Genomic DNA, 16,585 nt, shown 5'->3' on the forward strand with positions numbered 1-16,585 from the left:
ACTGGTTCAATTCCTAGTCAGGACACATGCCTGGGTTACAGGCCAGGTCCCCAGTAGGGGGAGTTCAAGAGGCAACCACACATTGATGTTTCGCTCCCTCTCTTTCTCGTTCCCTTCCCCACTCTCTAAAAATGAATAAATAAAATCTGGAAAAAAATCTTTTTGATAATGCTGAAATGACACGTGAAAATGCTCATTTAATGCCATACTATATGATCTAAACTCTACAAATATATTCATATGCATAAAAGTAGAAATACAGCAAATTTATATTAATAATGGTTATCTTTGGGTGATAAGATTACAGATCATTTCATTTTAATTTCATATCTATAATATCCAATTTTCTACAATAAACATATATTACTTTGGTAATATAATTAAAAAGTATTAAAAATAAAAATACACATTCATAATTGTGAAAGTAGTTGCCATGGAAAATGGCAGAAATAACATAGAAAAAAGAACATTATGGGAGGTATCCAGTAATTTGGAGAAGAAAATACTCAGAAAACATGACTGGGAATGACATGTAAATCTTCAGATCTCTATATCCAAAACACAAAATACAGGCAACAAACAAAGCCATTTTAGAATCTCCACATAGGAGAATGACTCTGAGCTTGCAGGTATAGCTGGAATTTGGGGAGACAGGAAGCAAAGGCATGAGAGTGGAGAGGGCAGCCTGCATGTTCTGTGGCCCACAATGCCTACATCACGGTCTCACTCTACTCCAGTCGTGCGGATTCGCTTGCTGTCTGTCCCTCAACTGTGCCAGGTCTCACAGCTCTTGCCTCAGGGCCTTTGCACTGGTTCTGTGCTTCCTCTGCCTCAAAGGTCTCCTCTCACCCTCATGTCCTTCAAGCCTTTAATAAATTTTTCACTTTCTCGCTGAGACTGGCATTCTATTCTTACCCTGCTCCAATAGAACATAAGCTCTATAAGGGCAGAGGTCTTTTGGTCTGTTTTATTTACTGTTTTATGTCATTTCTACAATAGTACCAGACACATAGTAGGTACTCAACAAATATTTGTTGAATGAATAATTGGTTATTGGTATTACTCTTAATAGAGAGTTTTGCAGGGTTTAGATAAGTAAACATTACCCACCAAGTACCACTGAGGGCTCACTAAGAATGGAAGACAGGTCTCATGCCTTCCTTGAGGCTTCTTCCCACCAGGCTATTTCAAAACCTCCCTCTAGAAGGACCTCAGTTCAGTGATCAGCATCCTCTGGGATTCAGACATTCAGCCAGTTGCAAACCCAACCAGTAATTATTCTTTCATCCAGCGCACATTTCTCGATCTGGTCCACAGGCCCTCTCATTGCTAATTGATCAAATGCCTTTTAAAGTCTAGATAGTTACTACCATATTTTCCACGCCTGCCTAGTCTACTAAATGAAATACAGTGATTCTGCTATGACTCATTCTTAGTGACCAAGAAAATGTGAGAAGTTTAATTTGTTCCGCAGGTCTCAAAGTACAAAGAAGTAGTTATCAGCTCAGTTTAAGGAATGACTTTCTAAAAGTCAGCGCTGTACAAAGTGCAATGTAATGCATGAGGTGTAGTGAGTGTCCTGTCAGCGGGGTTATTCAAGTGCAGGCTGGAGGTGCAGGGTGGAAATATTGTAGGACAGGTGGTTGAGCTATTCTAGGTTGAACTTTAAGTCCCCTCCAACTGAGGGTCCTTGATTCATGCGCACAGGTCTCACACGTGACATATTACAGACTGTAGAAAGGCGGTGGTACTCTGCATGGTAATGGCGAGTTAGCCAGGTAACCCAAAGACCAATACATTCTAGCTCTTCTATTGGTGATTCAGTATTAAATTATTTCATTTTTCTGTGTTTAACTTTTAATGCAAGTACAAATATTCACTTAGTACTAGTGTGAAGCATTCTTTTTGAAAAATAAAGATGGAAATGTCCACCAAGTTATCAATAGAGTCTGAAACTAATGGATATAATGATCTCAAAGCCTGTAAATAATAAATAGCAACATGAAAAATATGATGCCTACAACTGCCTTTAATCATCATTAGATGATTAAGCATTAGACATGAAACCCACAATCCCCTTGATACCAAAGCCACGAATCCCTGTCCAATGGGCTGAAGTCCTTTATCTTTCCCATGAATAGACCCTGAACATCCACCTGAGAATGTTCTCATGCCTGCTTCAGGAGTAATGGCTTCAAATTAGACTTCATAAAGTCCTGCCACCACACGTTCCAGAAATTCCACTTCTGGATACATACCCGAAAGAACTGAAAGCAGGGACTTGATCAGGTAACTTGTACACTCACGTTCATAGCAGTGTTACAACAGTCAAGAGATGGAAGCAACCCAAGTGTCCATTGACAGATGAATGGATAAACAGAATGCCATATATACATAGAACGGAACATTACTCAGCCTCAGAAATAAAGGAAATCCTGATACATGCTCTACCATGGATGAGCCCTGAAGATACTATGCTAAGTGAAATAAGCCATAAAATGACACATAGCACATGATTCTACTTATTTGAGGTACAGAGACTAGCCAGATTCATAGGGACAGAACATCGAATGGCAGTTGCCAGAGGCTGGGGAAGGAGGAGGGAATGGAGAGATACTATTTGATGGGCAAGGAGGCTCAGTTTGGGGAGACAGAAACGTTCTGGAGCTGAACGGGGATGGTGGCTGCACAGCAACGTGAATGTACTCAATGCCACTGAACTGCACGCTTTAAAAATTACCGTGGTAATTTTATGTTATGTATATTTCACCAAAATCAAAAAAGTCTTGTCATATTTCACAAACTGATGCTACTGTACCTACGTGGGTCCACCCTTGCCCCTCTGGGAAATATTCATATACAACTGGATGGGTTGTTTGAGGGCAAGGACTTGAGAGAAAAGGTCATGCTCTTTTTGAACACTACTTAAATATTTTAAATGACATTACTTGTTCAGGAACATGAAGCTCTGTTATGTACATTTTGGCTTAATCATAAATTAATCATGCTCCGTATATTACATTGACTAGTCTACATTTCATTAGACAATAATTGCACACTTACTAGTTGGATTGACTTTCAAATATACTTTTGGGTAAAAATAGAGGCTGAAATTTAAGAAACTAAGGATCTTTTATTATTTTTTTCAAGTTTATGAGAAGTGAGAAATTTGTTAAAAATATACCTTTTAACATCACAGTGGCAGCCAGGCTGACTTGGCTGGAAACTGCGGTGATGCCGCATCAGCTACTAACGGGGCGCCCATCTGAGCTTCGAGCTCCATCCCGTCTTTCTGTCCTCTTCCCTGGTCCCTATTTCCCAGTCCTTGTTCTTGTCCCTGCCGGGATCTGGAGCACTGTCGAGTGTCTTGGTTCTTATAATTGGCCTTTGCTTCTTTATTTCCTACTCTCACAGCTTTCCAAGTACTCGAGTGTCTCCTTTCTCTTACCAGCCCCTCCTGAGGTTTGGCTTCCTGCCCTGTTCCCAAACATGGTAGGAAGGGGGGGCCGTTTTTCTAGGGGGCATATCTCCCTGATGCTGCCCACCCAGACCTCTCTGAGTGCCCGCACTCGTCTCTGCCCACACATTGAGGTGACCCACTTCTGGGTCTTGACTCTGGGCCCAAGACTGCTGCACTGCTGGGCTCCACACCTCATCAGTGACACCTGGCAGCTGGAGCAGTCCCTCCTCTGTCTCCCAGCCAGACCTCCTCTCTAGCCCCCACACTACAGTATCTACTTCCAGAGTCTCCTGGCCTGCACCATCTTGGGGCTTGTAATTCTCCACATCCCAAGAGATTCTGGGATAGGAGGCATGTGGAGCCACAGTGTGGGGGTGATGGGGGAGGAGAAAATCAGGTGACCCCAGCCAGGGAAGGAATTCTGTCCAGGCAGGAAGGAAACTAGATAGGATGTGTGTTTTCCCCCAGGCCTAATCCCAGGATGCTGCAGCATCCCTGCCTGTTCTAGTCCAGCTGGCCTCCTCCTTCCCTTAATTCCTGCTGGGGGTCTCGCCAACATCACACTGTGAGCCCTCAGTTGTACAGCACTTCGTGTGGTGACTGAGCTGCTGTGTGGCTTGTGTCCACAGTGGAAGCCCAGGGCTGAGTCTTGAATTTGTTAATGCACAGTTAAACTTAGCTCAGGCTTGAGGTTTATGCTCGATACATACCAATTTAAAGACTTTGAAGCCAGTACCATCCCTGAAAAGAATCTTCTTGGCACCAGTCAATTGGCTAAGTGGTTTATATGGATTAGCTCATTTAGTCTTGAAGGCAATACTATGAAGTAGGCAATATTATCATTTATTACAACTGAGGAAACTGAGGCATAAGACCTCCCAGTGAAAAGGCAGAGGAGCTGGAATTTGAACTGAGGCCAAGGCTGCCCCTTTGATGGAGAGAACTGACTCATCAGACCGGCAACCACAATTCCCAAGCCATTACCACAGTGCAGGCGGCTGGTTTATAGCTCAGAGTATTCCGAAGGGAAAGGAGACCACAAACAGAGCGGTCTATTCACTCATTTACATCTTTTCTCGATAAACAGCTGCATGCCAGTCACGTGCCAGGTGTGGATATGGGCCTGTCTGGCTCGTATCTTTGTACACCTTTCCCCCCTGGCTACCCCCGGCTCATCTTTTTCTTCTTACCTGGTGATTGACAGCTCTGCGTTCAAGACTCAGCCAAGGTCTCTTCTCCTCTAGGAAGGACCTTGCTTCATTCATTGCTACTGGCACGTGGTTAGTGCTCCAGAAACGCAAGTTTTCATTTACTGTGTCCCTTCCAGTTCCATACTCCACCCTGCCTCCAGTGCTGGTGTTTGTAAGCTCTTGATATTTAGGGACTGGCAAGCAAGTTCATGTTTCTGGAGTTTAGGGGGATGCTTTAAAAAAAATGTGTAGGTATGTCCTGCTTTACATAATAGATGCATTTTAGAAAGTTTATGGGTGGATGAACTTTTTATGAATGAAATCCTATTTTTTCATTGATGTTTGTTTTCATGATGGCTTATTTTAAATTGCTATTAAACTTCATCGTTTAAAAAAATGCTGGGCCCTAATACTTTAGGAATAAGCTACTTTCAAGCAAACCTCTCTATAGGAGTTTAATAATTCATACACAATCCCTTAAGTGCTGTGACATACCTTTATATTTAAAAGAATGCTTTTGGAATTCTTTTGTAAACTAGTGATCACCTTTAGTTTACAGATTTTTATGGTCAGATTTTGGAGGCTCAAATTAATTCTGATTTGTGTGTGCATAGTTCAAATCAAATAGAACTACGCAGCTAAAACAGAAAATGAGCAGTTCTCTGCTAGCTCCCCTCCCCGACCCGGGACAACCACACTAAACTCCTTTTGGCTCAGCGATTTTCCTGTACTTGTGTGGAGTCAGAGCTGAGGCCCACAAGCCACAAAGCTTCAATGAAAGTATTCCTTAAGCCCCATTAATGCTGTTGGGCACAGCAAGGCTGAATCAGCATGAAGTAAGATAGTCTGATGTCAGCATGCTCAGCACATGCTAGAAGAACCCTCCCCCCACCCGTGGTCTCTGATTAAAATAAAAAGCCACCTTCATTATATGCCTTGAAGGACGACATTGAGGTAGAGTGAGCTATGGTCTTAGGGCACGTTAAGAAAGCCCTGACCGAGGAGGAATAGAGGCAGAAGGTACTAGACCCCTCAGCACATCATCCTATGCTTCTCCAAGCCTGGGAGATTTCCATGGCCACAGTGTCCGTAGCAATACCTTCCACAAAGAAAGTTTCTGGTTGTTGTTTGCAACTTACTTGTGCAGGTCTTTTTATCTGGATTCAGGGAAAAGCCTTTCGGGCAGCGGCAAAAGTAGGAGCCATCAGCATTCACACACTCGTGTTCGCATCCGTGGTTTTCTGCGGCACAGTGGTCCACAGCTGTACAGATTAAAACGCAGGATTTAGGCAGAAACACACACTGGGGTAAAGGGAATGGTAGAAGGGAAGAATACTTACGATAAATATAAATAGGGATTAATACTGTTGCCCCAAAAAGGGTATGAATAAATAAGTACGAACCCAAGGCCTCTCTCCTGCAAACATAAAAACCAGGAGCCTAGATCAAGCAATTTATATCAGAAGATAAATGAAAGAATATATAAACCATTGTATTTAAAAGGTAAAGAAATGCAAACCGAAACAATCACAAGGCACACTCACAACTACTGAACTGCAAAAATAAAGACGAGGTAAAATCAATGGTGACAAGGCAGCATGGAAATAGGGCGAGAGTTACTGATGGTGGGTAGCATTCTCAATCGTGAAAAATTTCGGAAGGACGTTTGACGATGTTCACTCTGGAGATGTGACCAAACAAATCAAAAAAAGGGGGACATTAACTACAAAATATACAGTGACAAAAAAAATTCTGGAAAATAAGATGAAACTTAATGAGGGTAAATGGGTTAGTAATTTATGAGAAAATGCACTGGCCTCTTTCTCTTTACTTCCATAAGTATTTACCGAGCACTGACCCTGCACCTGGCCCTGTTTCAGGTGCTAAAGAGAGAGCAAGTAACCAATTAGACAAGAATTTCAATTCTCAAGGAGCTCACGTTTGGCTGGTGGTGGTGGTGGTGGAGGACAAAACAGTGGATAAATAAATAGCATAGTCTCTTAGAAGGCAGAGAATTCAGGAGGAAAATAAAATGGTGAAAAGGAACAGAGACTATGGGGATGGGGGAGGGAGGGTGTGACAGAACGAAAGTGCCGGAAAGGCCTCATGGAGAAGATGGCAGTTGGGCAGAGCCTTGAAGGAGGCACCAGCCATGAGGACACCTGGGGAAGGGCCCCATGGCAGGATGAGGACGGGCTGGAGGCTTTGGTTAGGTCTAAAGTCTAAGCCACGTGCTTCCCACTCGCCTTCTTCCAGAAGGCTCTGGAAAACAGTATCCATTGTTGCATCAGGCATTCATATAGTTGCGCAGAAGAAGCTCTTTTAATTGACCTTCACTTAACCATCTCCTGATCAATCAAGGCTTTTTATTATAAGTACATTTATGTGTTTTAAATAAAATGGTTAAGGTAGGTTTATACATGCTTTTTTATGATTCTGCTCTTTGAATGACATTTTCCATCAACCAGCCAACCACAGGATAGGAAGGTGTCTCTGGGACTCTGATTCCACATGCTGGTTTTGTTTTTGTGTGCATGGCCTCTGGGAAACTAAGGAGAGAGGAGAAATTGGCAAGGGAGGATCCAGGCCTTCCTGGGTCCTGACCTGAGAGCCTGGCCTGGAGAAACCCCATGTGAAATCCCACCTTGACCTCAGGGCCACTCAATGGGGACAGCAGATGAGACCGTCAGTACAGCGTCAAATGTGGAGGAGCCAACTTCCAGGTGTGTGAACCAAAAAGCTTTTTAAGGGCAAGAGAGTTCCAGTCCATTCAACTCTGACATCCTTGGATGCATGTTTTGGGTTCTTTGCATAACTTCCTTGGTTGCAAAATAGTACTTGTGAAAAGAGAGGCCCAGTTTAGGAGGCACATGAATGAAGGTGATCTGTGTGTATGACCCAGAGATGCCTCCGTTATTCCAAGTCCTCATCTACTTCAACGAAATCCTTTCTTGGTCACTTTGTCTGAAATTTCCACACTCTCCTTTTACAAATAGAAAGAGTACAGTAGTCCCTCTTATCCACAGGGGATACATTCCAAGATCCCCAGTGGATGCTTGAAACTGCTGATAGTACTAAGTCCTTTATATGAGGTCTGTCCAGAAAAAGTCCAACTATTTTGTTAATATAATGAGAATGGTTTACACAATGCCAATGTAACCTCGCAGCCAAGGAGAGTGGACTGGAATGTGCATGTGTGAAGAGTGATGACTTCACTGTACTAGTCAGTGGGGGCAGTAGACACCATTGAGTGAACATGTGTACTGTGTGGATGTTGCATTCAAAATGACTGAGCGAGTAGAGCAACGAATTTGCATCGGATTTTTTGTTAAGCTTTAACATTCCTCCGTGGAAACTATTGGGATAATTCAGAAGGCTGCAGCTATGGGCAACTGATGATTGACAGCTTCATCACGACAACGCACCCACTCATGCATCACGTCTCATGCAAAGTGTTTTGGTGAAACATCAAATCACCCAGGTGACTCAGCCCCCCCTACAGCCCAGATCTGGTGCCTTGTTACTTCTGGTTTTTCCTAAAACTAAAATCACCTTTGAAAAGGAAGAGATTTCAGACCATAAATGAGATTCAGGAAAATACAATGGGGCAGCTGATGGCAACTGGGAGAATTATGTGAGGTCCCAAGGTGCCAACTTCGAAGGGGACTGAGGCATCACTGTCCTATGTACAATGTTTCTTGTATCTTGTATCTCTAAATAAATGTCTCTATTTTTCATATTACATGGCTGGATACCTTCTGGACAGTCCTCATATACTTCATATACTATGTTTTCTCCTATACATACATACTTATAATACAAATTAATTTATAAATTAGGCATAGTAAGAGACTAACAACAATAACTAATAACACGAGAGAATAATTATAACAATATACTGTAAAAAACGTTATGTGAATGTGGTCTCTCTCAAAATATCTTACTGCACTGTACTCTTGTGCTGTTGTCATACGATACAGCACCTACACATGAGACAAAGCAGAGTGAATGACATAGGCATCATGACAGAGCGTTAGGATTCTACCAACCTCGGACAGTACGGCCGCTGAGTGACTGACGGGCAGTCAGCATGGCTATGCTGAACACAGGGATGTTTCGTGTCCCAGGCAGAAACGAACCTGATGACTCGAGGTTTGATCGCGTTACTCAGAATGGCACGTAATTTAAAACTTATGAATTGTTTGTTTCTGAAATTTTCCATTTAATACTTTCAGACTACAGGTGACTGCGGATTACTGAAACCGTGGAAAGCAAAACCACAGATACGGGGGAACTACTGTAACTCCCTGTCTGTAGCTCTTGAGCCCTGCAGGCCACAAACTGCTAACGTCTCAGGGTCGAAGCCAGTCTCAGTGTGGGCAGTCTCAGCCTCATGTGTGAGAAATCGCACAGTCGTCTTCAATGATAGTACTTTGGTGCAAGGTAATAAAACCTAAAATTAACAGTTTCTGACTTACAATCTGGTCACATTCCAAAGTTTTATCAGCAGGGATCAGTCCGCAAGGGGGCGGCTTTAGCAGAAACAAAGGTCTTTTAGAGAGGAGCATTTGGGCTTCAAAGTTTGTTGACAGAGTAAGAAAAACCAGACTCATCATTTAGAGAAATGGTAGAACCAATGTATTTGCTAAGTATGTATTGGACACTCACAGAGTCCGAGTCACAAACCCCTCCCCTCCAGGCACACCTGAATTTCCATATGCAGAATTTTAAAGCCCAGAGAAAGTTTCTTATTGAGTTTGATCACAACAGGTGAGTATTGTGAGCTGAATTGTATCTCTCCCTCCCCAAATTCCCAAGATGAAATCCTAACCCCCAGTTGGTCAGAATGAGACTGTATTTGGAGACTTTAAGATGAAGCCAGTAGGGTGGGTCCTAATCCATTCTGACTGCTGCCCCGTATGGAGAGAAAATCTGGACACAAAGAGACAACCCCCGGATGTGCTTACACAGAGGAAAGACCAGGTAAGAGGCAGCAAGAGGGTGGCCACCTGCAAGTCAAGCAGAGAGACCCTCCGTAGAAACCAAACCTGCTGACACCTTGACCTTGGACTTCCGGCCTCCAGAAATGCAAGAAAATAAATTCCTGTTGTTTAAGCCACTCAACCTGTGGTATATTGTTATAGCAGCCTTAAAAAAATAATGTAGGGAGATATCTAATACTTAACATCTTGGGGGTGGAGGAGATCATGCTGCAAATGTGAGGAATTAAAAATCGGACCTTTTAATGCAAAAATCAATCTTCTCATCCATTGTCCCCAACTTAAATACCAACTATCTCCTCCTCACTGAGGATAACCGACATGGGAGAATGTAGGAGAAAAACTTTGAAGGCAGCAGTGATGCCTTGCTAAATTTCCATGCTATTTATCATTCTGAGTATGGAACTCAATATGATTTTTTAAATGTACTAGATACTCTACATATTATTAAATGCAAGCATGTGTAAGACAAAAATTCATAAAGGATATAGAAAGTCAGATTCAACTAATGTTTAGCAGTTGCCCATGTATCAGACTGTTGCAGGTGCTGGACTTACATTAACTCATTTAAGCCTCACAACCACCCTTTGGGACAGGCGTTATTGTTATCCTCAATTCACAGATGCAACGACTGGAACACAGAGGGGTGAAGAGACTTGTAACATGTAAGCAACGATAGTACCTGCCTCAGAGAGCTATTACAGTATACATAAAGTAGTCAAATAGATCCTAGTACTTAGTACTATTCAAAAAAGTAGTTTTTATTCTTATCACAGTGCCTCCCTAATCAGATAAGGTTTAACTTGGGGGGTAAACGGATACTTTAATGCTATTCATTTGTTCCACAATCATTTATTTGGCAATTACTATGTGTCAAGCATGTGCTAAACCCTGGATGGTAATGACAAGCACACGGCATCCATCTGCAAGGCATCTCAGAGGGAAGGCAGGAAGGAGAATCAAGGTCTTAGCAGTCACTACCTAGGAAGCGAAATTGAGGTGGAACAACTTTCGGGTTTTGACTTTATAGACATCTGTACTCTGACTTTTTTTTGTATTGATAAGAAAAAAATTTGTAACTTAAAACAGCATCAAGGGGAAAAGATTTTAAAAAATGCTTGAGGTTGCAATCCATCACTCAACTCCAGTCAATGATTCAAAAAATAAGTAAAAATATGGCAAGTCCACTTAGTGAAAGATGAAGGACACAAATGGCTTCTGTCTTTAAGGGTTTAAAATCTGCCTGGGTAGACAAGAGAAAAAACAGGACCAAAGTTACCCTGAAAGACAAGACTGTGAGTAAATAGCAGGTGAGCACATACAGCAGAAAATTCACCCTCAAAGATATAAACGGTCTTTGAAAAATGTACGTTTGACAGTGACAGATGATTACTAGACTTATTGTGGTGATCACTTCATAAGGTGTACAAATGTCGGATCACTATGTTGTACACCTGGAACTAACATACTATTGTATGTCAACTATAATTAAAAATAAATTTAAAACATTTTTATATGTGCACTTTGGGATGGAAAATAACTCAGCTTGCACTGCAGTGTGGCTCAGTTGGTTGGGAGTCATACCACAAAGCAAAGGGTCGTAGGTTCAGTTCCCAGTCAGGGCACGTGCCTGGGTTGCGGGTCCAGACCCCAGTCTGGGCGTGTGCAAGAGGCAACTCATTGATGTTTCTCTCTCACATCGATGTTTCTCCCTCCCTCCCCATGTCTCAAAAAAAGAAAGAAAGAAAATCTTAAAAAAAAGAAAGAAATTAATACAGCTTTAGTGGCAACTGATGAATGACAAATACAGGGACTCAACCAAAGCAAAAGGAGGACCTCAGTCAATAACCCACGCTTGATCACGTGAATGTGGATGTGTTGATAAATTTGCTTGATAAATTTAGGCCACAGTGAAATGAGCAGTTGGGGAGATGAGACACTGGCACTCGGATTTAACATTCTACAGACTCAGAAGTGTGGTGATGTTGTCTATCAGTCCTGAGTCTGGCTAAGACTTGAATTTCCATGCAGGTCACAGCCATAATGACGGGATGAGTCAAAGTACTAGAACCACTGCCATGAAGTGGTGGAACTGAAAGCCCATTGCGTCCCTTCAGCAGTAGCTGAACATGGAGAATCTCTACTGAATCTCTTTAAGTGAATTCTTGAGATGTGCTGTCCCTACTTTCTCACCACCTACTTCCTACCCCTTGAACTCAGCCCCTCTTGATCACTGTCAGGGGTCCCCTGGTCATCTTTGTGCCCCTGATGCCTGGCAGAGTGTGTGGCGGAGGGTTCTGAAATGTGTGCTGAGATGAATCAATTACTGAACTTAGAAATGGCTTTCTAAGTTCTGTTCCCTTTGGCCTCGCTGGCGCGTGACATTACTATTGGCTTGGCCTAGAAATACCCTTTCCCACCATACTCCATGACTCTTCAGTTCTCTCTCCTTCACCCCTTTACTGCCCTCCCCATCTTAGGCTGTGCATTCACAAATACTTTTCCTGCCCCTACTTTTCCCTCTGCTCTCTACAAGTGGTTACAACCCAAGGCTCAGATCTTCTCTCTCTCCTCATTTCTACACTTTAGATATCCAGGAAATGACAATAATGATTTGTATAGTAGTAGTAGTGATGAATTATTTGCTGTGTATTAGGAACTTAACTCATTATCTTATTTAATCCCACAAAATCCCCTTTACTCTATATTGTGGATGAGAAAGCTGCAAAAGTTAAGTGAGTTACATGAAGACACGTGACTAGCAAGTAGCAGAGCTGGAGTTGAGCCCAGGACTTACTCTGTTGAAGGTCCAGATGACTTCAAAACAAAAACACATAAACATTTCAAATGAAAAGCACATGGAGATGGAAATTTAGAAAAACAAATGGGACTACGCTACTTCCTAGCTGCGTCATTGGTTCTACCCTCTCCCCGTTGTGTGAGGGCTGTCTCTGCTCCCTCCTCACATGTCCCTGTTGGTGACCCACCTCAACTTCAGACTCACCTTGCCTAAAACGACTCATCACCTTTTCTAAAAAATCTGTTCCTGTCACTCTTTACTCACTGTCGCCATCACTTTCAGAGTCATGGAAGCTCAAACCCAGCTAGTGACTCTTCCCCTCCTTATGTACAGCACCTTCATTCATCATGTACTCCCTCCTTCTCCATTCCTGCAGTGACTACTCAAAACCCGGCTCTTGTCCCTTCTCTGCTGATGGTGACCGTGGTCTCCCAACTGGTCTTCCCGTCCCTCACCACCTTTCTCCCGGAACCCGCCCTGCAGTCTACCCCAAGGTTAAATTCCCTAAGATGAGGACATGAGGCTTTGCATTTGTGGCTCCCAAATACAAGTCCTTCAAATAGGTCTTTTTCAGAGGTAAAGTCCAGACTCTTTGTCTGATTTTCAAGGCCCTGAACAGTCCGGTATTCACCCTGGTATCTTAAACTTGATCTTCTACCTCACACTGGCAGGGATTCTCTGCTTCTACACAGCTGATGTCCTCAATGGTTTAAGTCAAACTTGGGAGCCTTAACAAAAGTGATCATATCACTTATTGTCAAACTGGAACCCCTTTGAAAGTGAGAGGGGGTGCTATTGAGAATTGAGCCAGCATAAACCGAGATTGTCCTGGATTAACTGGGATTTATGGCCCCCGTATTCCTAACGTGCCCTCCCTATCTACTTATAGGCCTCAGACCAGCTGCTAATGGGATCATCCCAAGGTTCCTAGCAGCCTTTGCTCTCCTCTCAATCTCTTGCTCTAAGTCTGATAGCTGGGGGTCTTCACCTTTGACAAGCCCCTTCAGGTTGATACCCTCGGGTTAGGCTGCCTGTTTAGCTTTCAATTTGGCATTCTCCCTGTGAGTCTCTTCCTGACCTACCAGCTCCCAGGAGCAAGGCTTGCCCCTCCTAGCCCGGCCTCAGGCCCGGAACTTTAAGAGCACTGCTGCCTCCACACCATCATTGTCACTCATGTCTCCCCTTGCCTTCGACATTTGTTCAATTGTTACCCTTCCTTCCTTGCCCAGATCTTCCCCGCCGTAGCCACTAGCACGTGTCTGTTCTTTGGCCTTCTGTAGCCTCTATTACCTCTATTGTTTGCTTTGCACTCAGTACAACCCCACTGAGCAGCAACTGACCTTTTGAGAATTAGTTCAGTGACCAAGGTCACTGGCAACAAAGGTCCACTGTCACTTAATCATCTCACTCCCAGCCTCTAACAGGTCAGGCTCCTGGCTGAGGAGGATGATGATGGGAACACCTGATGGATAAGACCTGGGTCATACACAGTCCTTCCAACTCTACCACTGTTCTGCTCGACCACCCCTCTGAGGAAGGCAGACATTCTTAGATGCTGATAACAGCAGCAAGAGAAATACCATCTCTAATAAACACAGCCCACAACAGCTCCCTGGCAACCACAGCATCTACTTCATGCTTGTTGCTCTCCAATAAATGTCAAATTCCAGAAGTTATAGCAAAACCCTTCGAGACACAAAGGTTCTCTACTACATAGGGACAATTAAGCATTTATTTGGTAACACTCAGGGAACCGGCTTCCTCACTGCCCTCCAGTTTCCCAAGAGCGGAGGCAGCCCTCCTGCCCCAGCCATGGCCCTCATGGCCCCGTCCTACCTACTCACCGTGACCAGGCTCTCCCTGTCCCTTCCCTCACCCTGTTTCCTAAAGCTCATTCACTGGTCTCATTCTCAGTGGCCTGGTGTCCTTCTGACCCTGTAGCATCCACAGTTTCTACTCATTTAACAACTGGTAAGGGAAAAGAATATGTAAAACACAATACACAGTATGGCCTCATTTTATCAAACATTAACAAAATGTTTTGCGGTATATATTTACATGGGGAAAAAGTCTGGCAGATAATACAATAAACTATTAGTGATTGTCTCATCTGTTTAAGTTGAAGGTGTCTTACATAATAAAAATTAATGAAGCAAAAAACATGAGTTGGTGTTTCCTATGTTGTCTTCTTTCTGCCAGTGTTAGTGGATGTGGTACCCTGCCCCCTATCATGGTCACCACCAGCAGATGAAGGAAGAAAATCACCAGCTCTAACACTAGGAAGACCAATTCCATTTCTGATCTCTAAGGAGGGGGTTTTCACCCCATCAGTATGGAACAGCAAATCAACCAACCCGTGGTACTCTCACCCCTTGCTTGCAAGGAGCAGACCATCAGCTCCACTTTATGTTTTGTTGCTTTTTCCACCCGCGTCTTTACCTAAAATCAAGGTAGCTGGATAATATATATTCTATGTGCAAAAAAAAATCATTTGCTATTTTGCAGGAAGCAAGACGTAATCATGGGATATAGAAGAGAAAATGCAGGATTTAGAGTCAGAAAATGTTTGTTCCAGTTCTAATATCAATGGGCTTCTTTTCTCTCTTTTCCTTCCAGACTTTCTTCCTCGTAAGTTTTCAGTTCAGTTTATTGAACACCATTAGGCAGGCACTGATTGTCCGTGGGAGGATGAGGCTGTGCACGTGTAAAGGGCTTTGCAGACAAACTGGGAGGTGCCAGCGGGGATTTGCTAGCCTGCTCTGCAGGTGTGAGGAGAGCCATTACCCATCACTGAAGAAATCAGGTGTTCCCCCACCCCCACCTCTCACCGGGTTGTGGAGTCGCCCAAGTGGGACTCCCCTCAACTGCGAGTTCCGTGCACCGCCCTTGACACTCCTTAGCCGAGGCCTGTGTGTGCAGCTACTTTTTGTTTTCTCTGACCACGGTGTCTTACTAGATATGGCTGGGCTTCTACACTTGGCAGCCACTTGGCCTGTCACTGAACTGCAGGTCCAGTACTTAACAGGAAGGCTGCCCAGGTCTTTGAGGCTCACCACCAGGTGAACTTTGTGTATGTGGCACATCAGCTACGTTGAAGTCCCGAACATACCCTCCCATTTTCACTTGATGAAAATATGCCCAGTCCTTTTCAAGGGCTGCAGTAACAGACAACTACATTTATACAAATGATCATAAATACACCTTTTGCTGAAGACCCAGGATAAGAAAATGCTAACTTCAGCCATAATTGAAGTCTTTAAAGTTCCAGTTCGAACTAGAACTTTAAACGACACTCAAAGGAGAGCGATCAGATAGTGCCAGGGGTAGAGGGGTTGTCGGGGAGGGCCTCCCTCTCCCTCCTTCCAGTGATTTCTCCTTAAGCAAGGCTGGAGGGAATACTCACCCACACACTTTTTCCCGTCCTCCGCCAGGGTGTAGCCACTGTAGCACTGGCAGACGAAGGAGCCCAGCACGTTCACACAGAGCTGCTCACAGCCGTGGTCCTCCGCTGCACACAGATCCTGGACTGAGACGAAATCACACCGTTAGAACACAACACTGAAGGAGGCGACCCTGGGCACAGGGCTGTGCAGCAAACGACCTTTCAGCACCTGCTAAAATAACCTTTGAGAACTTTGTAAGCGTTGACATATGACCATAGTGGAAAAGTTGGAAAACATAGAAAAATATATAAAAGGAAATCCCCGTTAGCCCCCCCACCTGTAATCCTACCACCCAGGGGCAACTGCTGTTAACATTTTGGTGACTTGATATATATACACACATACATATGTGAACGTTGAAATCATTTGCCTTTAGTAACTGCATTAAATAACTTAAAATTCACATCAGTTTTGATTTTCCTCTGTCATGAAACTGCTCTGGAAACATTTTGAGCGAACTGCAAGGTATCGCGAGCAGGCATTTGCACTTGTCTGCATCGAATACCATTCCTACTCTTTGAGAACCAGAATGCTTGTAGGCAGTCTCAGAAATTTTTACAGAGGTAATCTGGCACTGTCTTTGACATTTTGCAGATAGGTAAGCTGAGAGACGGCACAAAGGAAAGGCCTGCTACTCCACCAAAAACATAGCAAGTCTAAGAATAGCCCCTAATTCCCAAGCCTGCCTCAGC

General features: G+C 43.6%; 1 protein-coding gene across 5 annotated transcripts in view; it reads right to left on the minus strand.

Moving 5' to 3' along the window:
• MATN2 (matrilin 2) overlaps window positions 1-16,585 on the minus strand; it is a 122,005-nt gene that overhangs the window by 36,142 nt on the left and 69,278 nt on the right. For all 5 annotated transcript variants that reach the window (XM_053930191.1, XM_053930188.2, XM_053930189.2 and 2 more), the window contains exons 5-6: window positions 15,854-15,976; window positions 5,790-5,912 (exon numbers count right to left, since the gene is read on the minus strand). In XM_053930191.1, coding sequence (XP_053786166.1) covers window positions 5,790-5,912; window positions 15,854-15,976 — 246 coding nt within the window. The remainder of the gene's footprint in view (window positions 1-5,789; window positions 5,913-15,853; window positions 15,977-16,585) is intronic.

This window comes from Desmodus rotundus, chromosome 8 (genome assembly GCF_022682495.2).
Source record: "Desmodus rotundus isolate HL8 chromosome 8, HLdesRot8A.1, whole genome shotgun sequence".
Lineage (NCBI taxonomy): Eukaryota > Metazoa > Chordata > Mammalia > Chiroptera > Phyllostomidae > Desmodus > Desmodus rotundus.